At 40.2% G+C, this 16252-nt stretch overlaps 2 protein-coding genes across 3 annotated transcripts in view; one reads left to right on the top strand and one right to left on the bottom strand.

The window, feature by feature from the left end:
- scube3 (signal peptide, CUB domain, EGF-like 3) overlaps positions 1–11032 on the top strand; it is an 80366-nt gene extending 69334 nt beyond the window's left edge. For both annotated transcript variants that reach the window (XM_044211471.1, XM_044211472.1), the window contains 13 exons: positions 1539–1661; positions 1820–1936; positions 2037–2132; positions 2278–2394; positions 2961–3122; positions 3362–3565; positions 5554–5715; positions 5814–5981; positions 6072–6233; positions 6316–6513; positions 6642–6794; positions 7728–7807; positions 8132–11032. In XM_044211471.1, the coding sequence (XP_044067406.1) occupies positions 1539–1661; positions 1820–1936; positions 2037–2132; positions 2278–2394; positions 2961–3122; positions 3362–3565; positions 5554–5715; positions 5814–5981; positions 6072–6233; positions 6316–6513; positions 6642–6794; positions 7728–7807; positions 8132–8284 (1895 nt within the window). In that variant the 3' untranslated portion in view covers positions 8285–11032. The remainder of the gene's footprint in view (positions 1–1538; positions 1662–1819; positions 1937–2036; positions 2133–2277; positions 2395–2960; positions 3123–3361; positions 3566–5553; positions 5716–5813; positions 5982–6071; positions 6234–6315; positions 6514–6641; positions 6795–7727; positions 7808–8131) is intronic.
- On the bottom strand, positions 11029–15824 carry LOC122883166 (complement receptor type 1-like). The gene is made up of 11 exons (XM_044211473.1): positions 15657–15824; positions 15353–15550; positions 14056–14155; positions 13889–13962; positions 13241–13447; positions 12917–13111; positions 12129–12225; positions 11968–12041; positions 11697–11876; positions 11413–11598; positions 11029–11315 (listed from the first exon to the last, which is right to left on the bottom strand). Exons 1-11 carry the CDS (start codon positions 15709–15711, stop codon positions 11299–11301), a joined length of 1383 nt encoding a protein of 460 aa, XP_044067408.1. The 5' UTR covers positions 15712–15824; the 3' UTR covers positions 11029–11298.
- Between the last annotated feature and the right edge of the window lie 428 nt (positions 15825–16252).

Below are 16252 nucleotides of genomic sequence, written 5' to 3'. Positions count from 1 at the left end.
AGCATTGTGGTGAGGCCTGTCAACATTCTTCCCAAGTGAGAGTATATCCAGCCATTCTCCCTCTCAGCTAGCAAAGCAATCTGCTCATTTTTGCTTATCTGGTAAGAAAATAGACTCAGAGCAGTTGTGATTAAATACCTTTTGAATTTCCCTCATTTGATCCAGTCAGCATTGACCTCAACAGAAATGCGTTCTTCTGGTACTGACAAAATGTATGTATACATAGACCTAAGAAACAGACACTGAATCCCCCAAAACCACAGAGTTTAAGTTGATATCTTCACAGTTAAAGTTAATTGGCAAAATAGAGAAAAATCTGTCCAGATTGTGCTTCAAGAAAATTCCTCACATATTACGATGTTGTTTGGACTGGGAGTGTCTGCTGTTGATGAATAAGCGCACAAAAGCGATTAGAATGTAAAGATGGCAAAAGTTCCATGAACTCCCCAACCCGTCCCGGAATTCCTCTCCATTATACAAAGCAATTGTTAAGTCTAAATGTCAATTTGTCTTTTTTTTTTTGTTCTGTCCTTTTCTTTCTTGACTCATTTATGCTCTCTTCTGTAAGAGCACACAAAGAAAAAAGACTTGATCTGGAGAAAGGTCAGAATACATGTATTTGGTTACATTTCAAGTATGGGAGGAACAAAGAAGTCAGAACAACAGTTGCTGGCAGATGAACTCTGCTTCCATCAGATATTCATTAAAGTTCTTTGTCCTTTAAATTGAGTGCTTTGATGCGGAGGATAAGCAGTCCATCTCCAACATCTCCACATTTCCAAGCAGCTCTGGCTACACATCGGCAGAGCGCTGTTGATGAAGTCATCATCTTCTTCAGGGAGTGCAGAGGCACGCAGACTGTTTTTATTCAGGGTGAATAAATTGAATGAGACAAGGAAGAGCGTTTCATATCAGCAGGCCAGATCATCAATCACTGCCATTATCTCAGTCTCTTTCCCAATGTCTCCGCCGCTCGTCCGCAGCCTGCCGCATCCTCAGCTTTACTCACTAAACTAATTTTCTCTCTGGTGTCAATGGCAGCCAGCCTGCATCTGGAGCCTGGATGCTTTTTAGTGGTTTTAGCTCAGCATGTGTTTGAAAAGGTGATTATAATTTATGGCTCACTGCAAGTCTTCCTCGCTGAAGAGCAAAGAAGTTTTGACCATGAAATTGAATGTGGTGACATCAAAACTAAGAATCACTTCTGTTTACACACCAGCATATTAATCTTCCTAGAATGTGACAGGATGAAGTGAACTGACCTCTCAGGACCTCCTCATTCACAGCTCTGCTCTTTCTTATTAGGCCAGTTTCTCTCTTTTCATTGTATTCAACAAAATTGACTCCAGATCTTTTTGGACAGACGACATTGTTTCTCAGTGTTTATGATTTTATCAAAGCCAATAAAAATCCTTTTCCTCCCTCATATTTCTTTATGTTTTAGAGTCTTAGAACAGGGTAGGTGTGCACAATTAGTCATTTTAGTGATACTTATGCATGTCCACTGAATGTCTATATGTTAATATATTTATTCACAGATATTGATGAATGTAGTATAAATCGTGGGGGTTGTAAATACGGCTGCATCAACACTCTGGGGAGCTACGAGTGTACCTGTCCACCAGGGTACAAGCTGCACTGGAACAGGAAAGACTGTGTTGGTATGTAGCAGCACTGCCTCCCTGTGGTTATTTCACTGACGCACACTCAAAGCACATCACTTTCCTCATACCATAACAGTGCCTGCATGATTTCTCTCACTCTCTCAGCTTTCTTTGTCAACAGTGTGTGATTCTGTGTGGGTTTTATTTTCCCTCAGAGCTGGTGAAATGTCCTCCTGGACTGGTAGCACCAAAGGCCACTCTGACCTGTAGCAAGACGGGCAAGAAAGAGAGCTGCTCTCTTACCTGTGCCTCTAAGGCTCACTATCTGGCAGGTATGTCACCCACAGTCAGAGTGCAATCACAAAATACCAAACAGAAGTTCTTTTTAAGTAAAAAATTGTAAACATCTTCTTTGTGCGTGACCTTTTGCAGAGTCTGACAGCAGCTACTCAGTCAGCTGTGGTATCCCCATCCTCAGAGGGAAGTCCCCTGCCAGGCTCAACTCCAGCAGTAGTCAGAGCTGCATAGGTTCGCTGCCCTCCAGATTCATATAATGAAACACTTTTCAACAATCCAGTCTGTCAATCACGACTGCACCGACAGTCTGTTTTTGCTGTGGCAACAGTGTGATGTTGCAGTGTGCTCCTACCCACTGTGCCGTGTTTGTCTGTAGAGACTTTGGCCCCTCCAGTGAAGCAGACGGCTTCTTTCAAGATTAAAAACGCCAAATGTCACCTGCATCCGAAGCTGACCGGCAGGACGGAGGACAGAGGACGGACACTTGGACCAGGTCAGTCTTAATCTGTGTGTGCCACTGTATACATATGCTGTTATTTATAGAAATGTAAAGGGATATACTGAAACAATTAGTTGATTAATTGATTAGTCGATCGACAGAAAATTTAGCGGCAACATTTTTGATAATGGATTAGTCGCTTTAATCATTTTTTAAGCATGAATGCTAAACAGTCACTGCTGCCAACTGCTCAAATGTGAGGATTTGCTGTTATTTGTCATATAAGATTTATAGTTTTGGGTTTTAGACTGTTGGTTGGACAAAACAAGCAATTTGGTTCTGGCAAATTGCATTTTCACAATTTTATAGACAAACCAATTAGTCGATTAATCGAGAAAAGAATCAGCAGATGAATCAATAATGAAAACATTCATTAGTTGCAGCCCTAATATAACTACTTAATGATTTGTCTTTTACCCTTGACTCATATCTTCCAAGAAATTATAGACCTTAACTCTCAAACATTAATCAGCATTAATTATTATTACTGTGATTGGGGTTTACTGATATATCTTATGCAGTAATTCCTCACAGACAATGTGATGTCGTGTCGTCCACAGGAGGCGGGCAGCCATGCAGCAACTGCCTGGTGACATTTGTCAACCTCAAATGTGACTCCTCTAAGAAAGCTAAAGGGCGACGTGCTCGCAACCCCTCTAACAAAGAGGTAACACGCATTACTTTGGAGCTGGAAGCTGAGGTCAAACCTGGAGACACCACAGGTCAGTCATCTCACTTAAAACAATACCTTGACAGCAGTTACTCCATATATTGACCTTGTGATCATTTTGCTGTACAGCCAACACATTATTTATCATTAGTCAAAGCATGCAGCTTAATGTGCAGTACACAGTAATAGCTCATTTTTAAGTCTACAAATGTGTTTTTGCAGCACACATGCCATTAGGCTCTTCTGTGTACTTGTGACTGAAACACAGTATATTTATTTACCCATAACCAGGGAGTTGCAATCTCAGCTGCCTGAGACAGCGCATGGAGAAGCAGGTCAAGACATATATCAAGGCTCTGAAGAAGTCCATCAACCAGGAGCGCTTCCTGATCCGAGTTGCTGGTTTGGAATACGAGGTGGCCCAAAAACTTCCCCAGACTTCTCCCAATCAGGAGAACTGTGGCCCCGGCTGGGAGAGGGACAGTGGCCGATGTGGTAAGACCGGAGAGCTGGACCCGGGAGTGACCCGCTATTTTACTGTGTTGTCCAAATACATTAGATTTGAGAACAATAAGAACAATGGCAGACCTCATCTCAAAATCTGCCATACAAGGTCTTGTGAGGTGAAGTAAATCAGAATCAGAATCAGAAATACTTTATTGATCCCCGAAGGGAAACTCTTTGTTACAGCAGCTCGCCTTTACGTCAGTGCACACAGGAGAAAGTACTAGCAAAAAATATAATACAATACACTATAAAAACAGGTCAGAAAATAAATTAGGTACCAGGTGGGTATAAGTATAAAATAAAACAAGTGTGAAGTACCAAGTGGGTTTACCGGTTGATGATGATAATACAGTATAATAATACAATGTAATAATATAAGTAATAAGTAGTAATGCATGTACTGTCGAGTTAAGTGTAGCTTATTGAGATTATTAAGATATTGCACAGCAGTAATGGAGGTATGAATAATATCAATATCAATAAATAGGAAAAACTAACATGGGAAAACTAAATATTGCACAGGAGTAATACACAGAATATTGCACAAATATTCCAAGTATGGCAGAGATGTAATGATCAATGTCCAGTTTAGTGACCTAACTTAGAGGGAGGAGTTAAAGAGTTTGATTGCCACAGGCAGGAATTACTTCCTGTGGCACGCTGTGGTGCATTTTGGTGGGATGAGTCTTCCGCTGAAGGTGCTCCTTTGTTTGACCAGCACGTCATGGAGCGGGTGGGAGACACTGTCCAAGATGGCATGTAGTTTGGCCAGCATCCTCCTCTCTGACACCACAGACAGAGAGTCCAGCTCCACCCCCACAATGTCACTGGCCTTACGGATCAGTTTGTTGAGTCTGTTGGCGTCCGCTATCCTTAACCTGCTGCCCCAGCATGCAACAGCATACAGGATAGCACTGGCCACCACAGACTCATAAAACATCCTCAGCATTGTCCGGCAGATGTTGAAGGACCTCAGCCTCCTCAGAAAATAGAGGCGACTCTGGCCCTTCCTGTAAACAACTTGAGTGTTCTTTGCCCAGTCCAGTTTATTGTCCAAGTGTACTCCCAGGTACTTGTAATCCTCCACAATGTCCACACTGACCCCCTGGATGGAAACCGGGGTCACTGGTGCCTTGGCCCTCTGTAGATCCACAACCAGCTCCTTAGACTTTGTCGCATTGAGGTGCAGATGGTTCTGCTCACACCACGAGACAAAGTTCCCCACCACAGCCCTGTACTCAGACATCCCACCACAGCAGAGTCATCAGAAGTTTTCTGATGACTGTGGTGGGATGTATCAGCGGTGGTGATACGGCAACAGGCAGCATGCGGGCTGGCGCATGCGCACTTGAGCAGGAACACTCAGTGTCCACTTATTAGGTACTTATTAGGTACAACTGCACAGTCTAATGCAGTCCAATACAACTGTTCTGCCAAGTCTACTTTTATGATGCCTATAATGTTCAGTTTTTGTTGACATTGTCATAGAGGTGTTAATTCACTTATATGTTTTAGCATTGAGGTCATAGTTAGTGATGCTGTTGTACTGGACTGCATTATGTTCAGAGGTGTTTCTAATATTCTGCTCCCCTCATGTATTTAAATAGGGAGGACAAGAAATTTGAAACACCGCTCAATGAAATGTAGTCCAGTACAAGACTACCTTTATGACCTCAGTAATAAACATATAATTGAATTTACTAATTGAAAAACGAATTAATAATTGAAAAACTGAACATTATGAGCTTCCTAAATGTAGAATTTGTGGTAGGGCTGTTGTATTGGATTACATTAGATTGTACAGGTGTACCTAATAAAGTGGCTACTGAGTGTATATTCAAGTTTACTAGGTCACCTGTGCGTGGAACAAGTGCATCGACCAAAAAACTGAAAATCAAAATTCAAGGTTTGCAATGATTTCTTTATTTCTTCTAACTGATTAAAGTGAAGTGTGTCATCTGTGGATATTCTCTCAGTCAGATGCTTGTCGGGGTCTTACTACCATGGTGAGCAGGAGCGCTGTGTCCAGTGTCCACCTGGCACTTTCCAGGAGAAGGAGGGACAGCTGGCCTGTGACCTCTGCCCCGGCAGTGACGGCCACGGGCCTGTCGGGGCACGAAACATCTCCTCCTGTGCAGGTAGTTTACAGTCCTAGGGACAATGTTAAACATGTGTTTCTGATCCTGTGAATTGTCCTGAATAAACCTTCTCTCTGTGTTCTACAAATCAAATCCAGGCCAGTGTCCAACGGGGTACTTCTCCAGCGATGGGTTCAAGCCTTGTCAGCCATGCCCTCAGGGTGCCTACCAACCAGATTTGGGACGGACCCTGTGCTTCCCCTGTGGGGGAGGACTGGGCACCAAGCGGGAGGGTGCCAGCTCCTTCCATGATTGTGAAGTCAAAGGTCAGCTTGTGCTCTTTTTACAGGAAAATATACTCAAATAATCTGCAACACCTTCCTCAGGTAATGTGTATCTTAATTTCTACCCTGCAGTTCAGTGTTCTCCGGGTCATTACTACAACACCACAGTACACCGGTGTATCCGCTGCCCAGTGGGGACGTATCAGACAGAGTTCAGGCAGAACTACTGTATTTCCTGTCCTGGCAACACTACCACTGATTTTGATGGTGCTACAAGTGTCTCGCAGTGCAAGAGTTAGTATGAAAATGAGTTTTGTGTTTTCAGATTTTTCACACATGAGCTGGAAACTAATTTGTTTTGTTTGTGTGCTACTAGACAGGCAATGTGGTGGTGAGATGGGCGAATTCATGGGTTACATTGAGTCACCTAACTATCCTGGTAATTACCCTGCTAATGTGGAGTGTATTTGGAACATCAACCCACCCAGCAAGCGCAAGATCCTAATCGTAGTGCCGGAGATTTTCCTGCCCTCAGAGGATGAGTGTGGAGATGTGCTGGTTATGAGGAAGAACTGTGAGTGTCTTCCTTTCTGGTTGCTGATTCACTGGAATTTAGTGGTTATACTGTAAATAATTGCACCATAGAAGGAGCAGTTCTGAAAACCTGATAAGTCACCATTGTCCTTTCTGTGCCCCTGCAAGGGTCAGCTACATCAATCACCACCTACGAGACATGTCAGACATATGAGCGGCCTATCGCCTTCACAGCTCGCTCCAGACGTCTCTGGATTAACTTCAAGTCCAATGAGGCCAACAGCGCCAGGGGCTTTCAGATCCCCTATGTTACTTATGATGGTATGTAGCGTGCTCATTTATCAAACCAGCTGGCTTTCACTATGAACTGTCACGTCTAATGGTATTATTTGTCCAGCTTTTGAGATATCCATCTCTGAGATTTCCGCCCCAATACAATGGAGGTGATATAGATTTTATTTTTGTGGTGCTTATAACTAGTCTGTCTGATACCGGATACAGATATCAATATGATATGATTTTAAAAAGTCAATATCCATATATCTGTGAGGACCCCTAAAATTTGTTTTATTAAAGAGTTGTGACTAAGATATGTAATAATAATAACTTTATTTATATACAGTTACAAAATGCTTCACAAAATACATGTAAAATACAAATAAGATTAAAATAAGCAATTTAACAAATGCAGTAGAATGAAACAGTTAAAGAAAATCCAATTCTAAAATGATGTGTTGATGATGAGAGATTTAAATGAAGATAAAGAGCTAGCTTGCCTGCTCTCCTCTGGTTTTCAGCCTCGACTTGAGAATTACTAATAGAGACCTAACAGAAGATTTCAGGCTGCACTCAGGCTCGTACGGGGTTAGCAAGTCAGAAATATAGTCAGATGTAAACTAGTCCACTCTGGTGGACAAACTATGTAATTGCAACAGTTTCTAAATTTAAAACATATCTTTGACTTGCAATTTGTTGTTACTTACCGCCTGATATATCTGCAATAAGCTAATATTGGCCTGGCTGGTCTAGCTCTACTCACAACATTGAAAAAGCATCCTGTGTTCAGTTCACCTACTGTAGAGTAACAGGGACACTGCTTCTGGAAAACATTGCTGAAAGTCAAATGGCATTTTTTTGTGTATTATTGTATGTGTATTATTTCAGCACCTAACTTGTTTTGGATACGCATGGCCTGTTTTCAGCATTTCATTAAGTGACTTGTAGTAATTGTGTCTTGTGTTTTCATAAATTCAGAGGACTATGAACAGCTTGTAGAGGACATAGTGCGAGATGGAAGACTCTATGCCTCAGAAAACCATCAAGAAATCCTCAAGGTTAGCAGTTTTACTTCTTACCGTGTTTATTTCTGGTTTCATTTATTGTTGACACGTAAGACCACCTGGGAGAGGGGATTCAGTTAAGCAATAAGCTGTGTATTAAAAAGGTGTTAGGCTGTTGCTAATAAACATTAGTACTTGTATGAGTCAGGCGGTACATTAATACTGAAAACATTCGTTAATGTCGTCATATGGTAGGTGTGTAATTTGTTTTCCAGTATTGTGTAATAGCTTCAAATGCAATTCAAACAATTATTAAGGATGAAAATATGCGTTTAAGCATAGAGTTAACACCTGTAATCCGTCTTTTCTTCCCTACAGGATAAAAAACTGATTAAGACTCTTTTTGATGTGCTTGCTCACCCAAACAACTACTTTAAGTACACCACTCGGGAGTCCAATGAGATGCTTCCTCGCTCCTTCATACGTCTCATAAGCAGCAAAGTCTCCGCTTTCCTGCGACCTTACAAGTAAAAGGAGACACAGCTGCTGAAGCACCAGATCATGACCCCCCCCCCCGACATCCCCCTCCACCTTACAGGCCACATCCCGCAACTCTCACAGGACTTAACATAAACATACTAGTATGTTTACCCTCTCTTAATTTCCATAGGCTTTGACAATAAACACCATGCAGACCTGAGAAATACTGAAAATCATTTGTTTTAGGTTTTTGTGTCAGTTTCCATTCAGCACAGGTCTGCAATCCCGAGCTCAAGCATTTAGTGGGGATGTAGAGTATGTGAGTGGGTTTGGTTTCTATTGTGTTGTGCAATGAAGCCACAGAAAACAATAGAAACGCCTATTTCAGACAGTAGGAGTTACGTTTTGTGTGTGTGGTTTGAGCTTGTTATTGTATTTGCTTAAATGAGCGGTTTGAGTTCCAGCTCCAACTCCTACCATTAAGTATGACTGTAAGTGTTATAAGTGTTGTGTAACCCTGGTTCCATCTTCAGTGTCTGTGTTGCTGTCCTCGAGGAGGAGCAGTTAAATTCATTTCACAGCTGCGTTCCACGTCATTCAAAGCCTTACTATGTTTGAGCTCTTAGAGCAGTTTCCAAGGGTTTTACTGTTAAAACAGTTAATCTATGTTTTGCTCCGTCTGTCTAGACTGTACCGGCGTTTTCCAACCTTTTTTTTTTTTTAAAGCCAACTTAAACCACCTTTTTTATATTTGCTTTATCATTCCAGGAACATAGTGGACATTTGGGAGATGAATAACTAATTGTGAGAGCCACAGAAATGAGAATGTGATGTGTCTAATGGAAAAATGTCAGAGAGAGATAGAGAGAAATGTCTTTGAGGGACATTATGTTTGCTGCTTCTTTTAAAAAGGTCACTTTAATGCTTCAATCTCATATTGTCTTTCTGATGTACTTTACACACTAATAAGTCTATAGGTTTAAAACAAAAAGGAAGCTCCACATCTGAAATACTTTAGTTCTTACACACAGTAAGTTAATAATCTCACATTACCTGTCTGTGGACTACCAGTTTTATAGTGTTTTTATTTCAATCTTGTAAATAATGAAAATAAATTAGACGAGGGTTGAATTCTTTGATCCTAATTTTCTTACGCAGGACACCCAAAATCACTTTCTGCCCTTGATGTCCCACCTGTCTCAAATCCAAAGACACCCCGTCCACCACCCCACTCACATTTTTTGTTCTGTCCCAATGAAGACAGCTCTTCCAAAGACCGCCCAAAAAAAAAAAAAAAAAGGCGGATCACTTTGTTTTGTGCACTAAATTTAGAACACGTCATCCTACCTTTTGTAGTACAAAGTGCAATGAATGAATGAATAACACCTTCATTTTGGTTACACCCTATTGTGACCCATCAAAGCTTGTGAAATGTGTTTTAGGCTGCAGTCTTGTTGAGACTCTGTATTAAATATTTGTCACTACAGGCAGAAGACGTTTCTTAGAAATACAAAAAAAATTTAAGTCTGTCAAAAATGTAATAAAAATAGTATTTGGTGTGTAGAATGTATTCTTTGTGATTTCAAAACAGCAACCAAAACAGGGTAAAATAATTTAAGTTTAGTAAAAATCTAAACTTCTCTTCATGTTAGGAAAGGAATAGTTGACATTTTCGGAAATACATACATTTTCGCTTTCTTGTTGAGTGTTAGATGAGTGACAAATTGATAACTCATATCTTTACAGTAAATATTAAACTACAGCCATCAGGCGGTTATGTTAGCTTAGCACATAAACTGGAAACAGCTAGTCTGGCTCTGTCCAAAGGTAACAAAATCCACCTACCAGCACCTCACTAACATGTTACATCTCATTTAATGTTTAATCACGTTGTGGTTTTATGGGGCTGGGGTAAGTATGTGTTGCACTGTTACAACTATTTCTTGGCCAAGTGAAGTGACTTCCTGGAGTCTTCGCTTGTTGCCTGGCAACCTCAGTGATGACAGGAAGAACTCGGCAAGAAAGTGAATAAGTATTTCCCAAATTTAGGGACTATTCCTGTAAAGTCATTATCACCACCACTGCAGTCAAATTGGTACAATTATAATCCCGACCCCTTAACCTGTATATTCAACCCTCTAGAGTAGACGCCTGCTCTCTGTTAGATTGAATTTTTTCAGTGAATTTTTGTCCCCGCTCATGTAAATAATAAAAAAAAAAAAAAAAAGAATGGTACGCTTCATATCATGTACCCAAACTATAGGATGACACAAAAGGGATTTTGACCACACTGTCAACGTTGAGGGCGATGCTGGGCCAAGCCATGTCAGTTTAAAATTCGTCTTTACACGTCTCACTAACTAAAGTCATAGACTATGTACATCTGGTCTCCAATAGCTCCATGTACATGTACTCACTCGGCCCTAATTCCCCCCACCAGAATCAGCTTCTTTCCTGCAACCTGATAAGTTTGTTTGTTTTGGTTTTTTTTAAATTGCCTTTTAACGAGAGTTTGCTATGATGTATCATAGAGTTGATAATGATATTTGCACTTGAATTGTTATTGCTCATGTAAAGAAATGTCTGGATTTTGTATTGTCTTTTTAAATGAATGGAATTGGTGTTCTTATTTACTTGTAGCTTGTTTGTTCATGAAATGCTCACTCACCGTTTAGTCTATAGAGATGATACACATCAAAAAAAAATTGAAAAAGAACTATGTACAGAGGTGAATGAAACAAGTTTGTACTTGTTCCTGCCCAAAACACTTATCGAAATAAATACTGTACTTCAGCTTCATTTCAAAACATTTTAATGTCTTTATAATGACTGAGTGAGGGACTACACCGTCTTTATAATGAGTTTATACAAGTTTTATTATTAGCAAATATCAGTAGTACTGCATTATTTAAAAAAAAGGTGGAATTTAGAACAATTATCTTTTAGAAGGAAGATAGTGTAGTTTGGTTTAGAGAATTCTTTCTATCCTCCGACATTTGGTGAAGAGTTTAACCAGGTTGGATGGAACACTGTAGTTTTGTATTTCAGCTAGCGTATTATCTCCTTCAGTAGGTGCCATGTGCTGAAACAACAACAACAGGTGGTAATTATAAATTTTAAAGTGCTGTAAAACCAATAATATCAAGCAACTCATTAATAACAAAGAATTGATTACTTACATATGCGTGTACATTTGGGGAGGGTAGGGAACCATCGGCCATCACTACCACAGGTAACGGTGCTTGGGCCAAACCTTCTGTAGCCTGGGTTACACTCAATAGTTATAGTGTCCCTGTATTGATGCAGCTCATTATGAGCCCCTGTCCAGTAGGCACTGGGCACAATCGGAGACGAACATGTGATTTCTGTGAGGAAACAGAAGTTTTTATTCTAGACATGTCAAAAAGAAAAATGGTAAATAAAGTTGTATAAAAGTGCTGTGTCACTAATAAGTATGTAGGACCTTTGCATTTAGGAGCAGAAGTACTCCATGTCCCATCCTTGGTACACCAAATCTCCCGTTGTCCAATAAGCGTTCCCACACGACAATGATAGCGAACCACACTCCTGTATGTGTATGGTGGCTCCTGACGGCCTTCCATCTCTGCATTTGTCACTTCTGGAGGCTCTGCACACCCCACAGCTGGAAGAGATACAGTAGTGTTGGTGCAGCTGAAGAGGAAGGAAAATTTAAAAGGCCACCTAACAAATGATGCTTTGGTAGTTCACCGCACCCTCACAGACAGGAACACGTCCATCCCAGCCATTACTCATGCAGTGTCTGGTTGCCCGTCCCACAAGTTGATGCCTGATGAAAGGATGTATGTAAAGTCACATTTTCAGCGATAAGAGAAGAAAAACAGAATATAAGAAAGCACAGTATACATTTCCTTACCCCTCATCACAGACAGCTGTAGCAGTGTCGCCAAACTCAACTCCAGTATATGTAAACTGTCCATTTAGAATCTCTCCGGCAGAGCCACATGCCTTTCCTTTTTGAGGATGAAAAAAAGGAAAGAGATTAACAGGTCATTATGACCTTGTAAATTTTTTTTTTTTTTTTTTTTTTTTTTTTTTTTTTTTATATTTTATATGCAGTGCAACAAAAGGTGACACAATACAGTACACCTGTCAACAGGACTGTAGAGAAGTCTTCATACCTCAAAGGGCCATATTGGTGCTTTTACATTTACTACAGATCAAGTATACTTCGCATAAGAGTTCTCATTTTCCAGCTATTATCATGCAATAAGATTGTAATTTTGACAAAGATAAAATCAGACATGCTGTTGTTCACAGTGATGGGTAATCTGTAAGCATTTTAAGCCCCGATATAAAGTGTCCGCGAGTTATTTTGAAAACTATTGGCTACCTGGGTGGTAGCAAAACATTTAAACTTATTTAAAAGTTGAAAAATCACTACAGCATGCTATAGAAAATGGTTAGCAGCAACAAAATTAAGCATACAAAAAAAAACAAACAAACACTGGAATCATCCTTAAAGAGCAATAACTTTCAGCCACATAATCAAATAGTGTTCCTTGGTAATCAAAATAAAGTGACCAGTTTCTGAAAATACATGGCATTTCATGTAGAAATCATAAGATATAGAAGACACAAGATCTTCAGTAATGTAGCAAAGCGTTTGTAAAGGCTTGACTGAAGGATTATGAACGTTCTTACGTTCACATTTTAGCAGCAGCGGCGTCCACTTTCCCTCGATGCACCTGCGAAGTCTACTGCCGCCTGCTTGAATGTATCCGACGTTGCACACGTAATGGACTTTGTCACCAGAAGCAAAAGATGTCATTGTGATGTACTTGTCAGCGAGGTTGGCGTTGGAGTTTTTGGTGGTTACTGGCACACCACATCCACCTGCTGAATGGAGGAAAAATAAATAAAACCTTAACCACCACCTCACTTTAATAAACTGAGATGATGACAGTTTGTACTGCCAAAAGCCACACAATTAGTTAGTTAGTCTATCCAGCAGAAATACAAACGTACTCGCTTTATCATCAGGAGAGGGCAGGCATCGAGGGGGTTGAGGCTCCCACTGGCCATCAGGACCACAAGTGATCTGCTGAGCTCCATCCAACTGGAAACCCTCACTGCAGGTGAAGGTCATGCTGTCTCCCACCCAGTGTACAGAAACATTGTCACCGCGGCGCACAGAGTTGGCCACTGCAGGGGTGAAGCAGGTGACCGCTCCCTCTGAAGAGATTAAAATAATCTGTTAGCAGGTAATTCTCCAGATTGATTGGCACTGTCTGATGGAATACTAAAATTACACCTTACTGAAAAGTTTAGATATCTGCCACTCACAATCCTGTGATACTTTGAGCAAAATGTGCTAGTAGGCAGATTTAGCTCTAGACACCCGAAACATACACTATCCAAAAACATGACTTGCTTATTAAAATTAAAAAAGAGATAAATTGAACAGCTAAATACTTATTTTCACAACTATTGGAAAATATGTTTAAATGAACTAAGGGATTGACACACTATATTAATTGTTTGTCACATTCAGGCAATAGTTAAGCAATTCGCAAAACGCCACCGCCTATTTTAGATCACCTCTTAAGGTGCAGCAACCACAGTAAAGAATATGACTAGGTTTCAGACAATGAGTAAGAATGTATTGATGCCCACCTTCACAAGATGGGAATTCACCGGTCCAACCAGACTTCTTGCAGATCATGTAGTTGAGTCCTTTCAGAGTGTATCTGTCAACATGGAGATATACTGGATAGTCAGACACAAATTTAGAGGCTTTTTCAGACCAAGTTTTACAGGACTTCTTTCAGGTTTCAACTTACCCTTCATTGCATACAGCATAAACTTTCTCCCCAAGGAATGAATTCCCTTCATACTGGAACTGCCCATTAGGTAAATCCCCGGCATTGCCGCATGATTTCTCTAAAAGTAGATAAAATTAGAGTAAATAGCCAATCAGAACCAGAATCAAGTGGTGAAATGTGATTTGCCAGATGGAAAAAAACCCAAAACAGAGACGTCTTTATTTTACCAAGTTGCAAAACAATCCACACAGTAAGCTGTCAACCTGAGCTGACTTGCCAGGTTGACAGCTTACTGTGGGGGGTTGAGGTGTGTCGTTTTTTTCCTGAATTTCTGAAACCAGTGAAATGCGTGAAGTTAAGTGTGAGGCTCGGTAATGTAGTGTATTTCCGATAGAAGGCTCAGGTTGAAGACCCCATGGCAGCAAACATCTGGTCTGCTTATGTGTTCTTGGGCTTAACAATGAGCCATTTTCAGCTCCACACAGTTGCGTCTGACCCTGAGCAGCCATTACAATCACAGAAGAGTTCCCATTGTTTTCTCTCATTCTGGGATCAAAATATTTGGTGCATTAGGTTGTAATGGAGTCTACAAAGATGAGCTGTGTTATTTTCAAATAGGTTGCTCTTGTGCAGCTGTCATGCAAGTCAAAAAGGAAAGAACGGGTGTTATTAGGTCAGACCTACTGGTGATGAAAATCAAGCACCTAGAGTAACAATAGATTGTTAGAGCAAGGATTCTACTTCACCAAACACTATATAAACACATTAAAAGCTAAACTTCTTTCCTTGTGTTTTCAGTAAAAATATTCTCTTGTCAGACATCAAGATACAGTCCCAACAGCAACAAACACCAGAAAGTTAGTTGAACTCAGTTGTATGAGTACTGTTTTAAGACAGACTTTGAAAAATATGAACCTACACTTTAAATCTAGTGTAATTGTTTGTTTATGGAAATAAAAATCTAAATAAAAAGCTGCATAAATAAATTCATCTTATTGCTTTCTATTCTAAAGCATCTTGGTAGGCATTCAGACATTAAAAAAAAAAAAAAGTTTTGTTGGTTCTTAAATTTAAACTTTTGGAATAACATGTAGGTTTCCCACATGGCCGCTAGGGGGTTTCAGACTGCCTCTGAGCTGTACTGTTGGTCTCAATTAAAAAAAAAACAAAAAACAAAAAACACCACAATAAAAAAAACAATAAAATCACATAATAGCTCTGAACATCAATCATCTACTAGGAAAAACAACCTTTAACCCTCTTTTTACCTTTTTATTCATGGACTGGGTAGCCAATAAGTGTGCCAAGTACTTACTTTCGCATTTTAGAGTCAGTTTGGTCCATTTTCCTCCAATACACTGCACAACTCGGATGCCTGAGGATGGAATGAAGTCCTCGGCGCAGTTATAATACACCTTCTCCCCAACGGCGTACTTCTGTCTGCTGGTATATTTCTTGTTCAGTCTGGTGTGCGGGTATTCAGATGGTGCCGAACACTCCTTTGGTACTTGAGCTGTTGTTGTTTTTTTTTGTTTTTTTTAAATTGGAAGATCAACTACCATCAGTTAAAATATCAACACAATCACAATCTGCGAAATGTGGGGTTTTCTTTAATTTACCTGAAGCAAGAAAAGCAAACGATAAAATCAGAATATTCCACCCGACGGTCTTCATGTTGGTCGTCTGTGTCGCTCTGCGCGCAAACAAATCCTCAAAGGAATATTACAAGTGGCACCAGGAGGCTCAGATGAAGCAATTTATAGCGGAGGGGTGGCACAGCGGGAACGGCCCAGGAGACCAGCTGATAGAAATAACACTATCACAGGCATGTACATGTCAGGAAACAGTACAGGGATGAACGTACTGCAGACTAAACCAGGCAAACAAACAAACAAACACAATATGAATTCAACTAAACGTAGATCTTTAAAACAGAACCCATAATCGCATTAGGTATATCTGCGTGAACAATTTTAAGGGCTAAACCAATTTAGTTTAATCCTTAAGAAGCCAAACCAAGCACATGATTTTCCAAGAATCCATTATAACCAAGTTAGACTTCCAAACAGGAAGAAGAGTCACATTGGTAATTGGTATAAAGATGAAAGCAAGTCTTTGGAGACCTCTGAAGTACAGATCCAACATGAAAAAAAGTCTTAAAGGAGAAAGTCTTAAAGGATTTTTAGAAATGAATAATTTGGCCCTTTAGCACTGT

Source organism: Siniperca chuatsi, linkage group LG10 (genome assembly GCF_020085105.1).
Source record: "Siniperca chuatsi isolate FFG_IHB_CAS linkage group LG10, ASM2008510v1, whole genome shotgun sequence".
In the NCBI taxonomy this organism is placed as follows: Eukaryota; Metazoa; Chordata; class Actinopteri; order Centrarchiformes; family Sinipercidae; genus Siniperca; species Siniperca chuatsi.
Note: the sequence above shows the minus strand (reverse complement) of the source record. Positions and strands in the feature narration are given on the sequence as shown.

Coding starts and splice junctions, on each gene's coding strand:
- LOC122883166 (XM_044211473.1), bottom strand. CDS start 15,711: ATGAAGACCGTCGGGTGGAATATTCTGATTTTATCGTTTGCTTTTCTT. Junction 13,448..13,888: donor TGAATTCCCATCTTGTGAAG/GTGGGCATCAAT, acceptor TAATCTCTTCAG/AGGGAGCGGTCACCTGCTTC. Junction 12,042..12,128: donor ACAGCTGTCTGTGATGAGGG/GTAAGGAAATGT, acceptor TCCTTTCATCAG/GCATCAACTTGTGGGACGGG.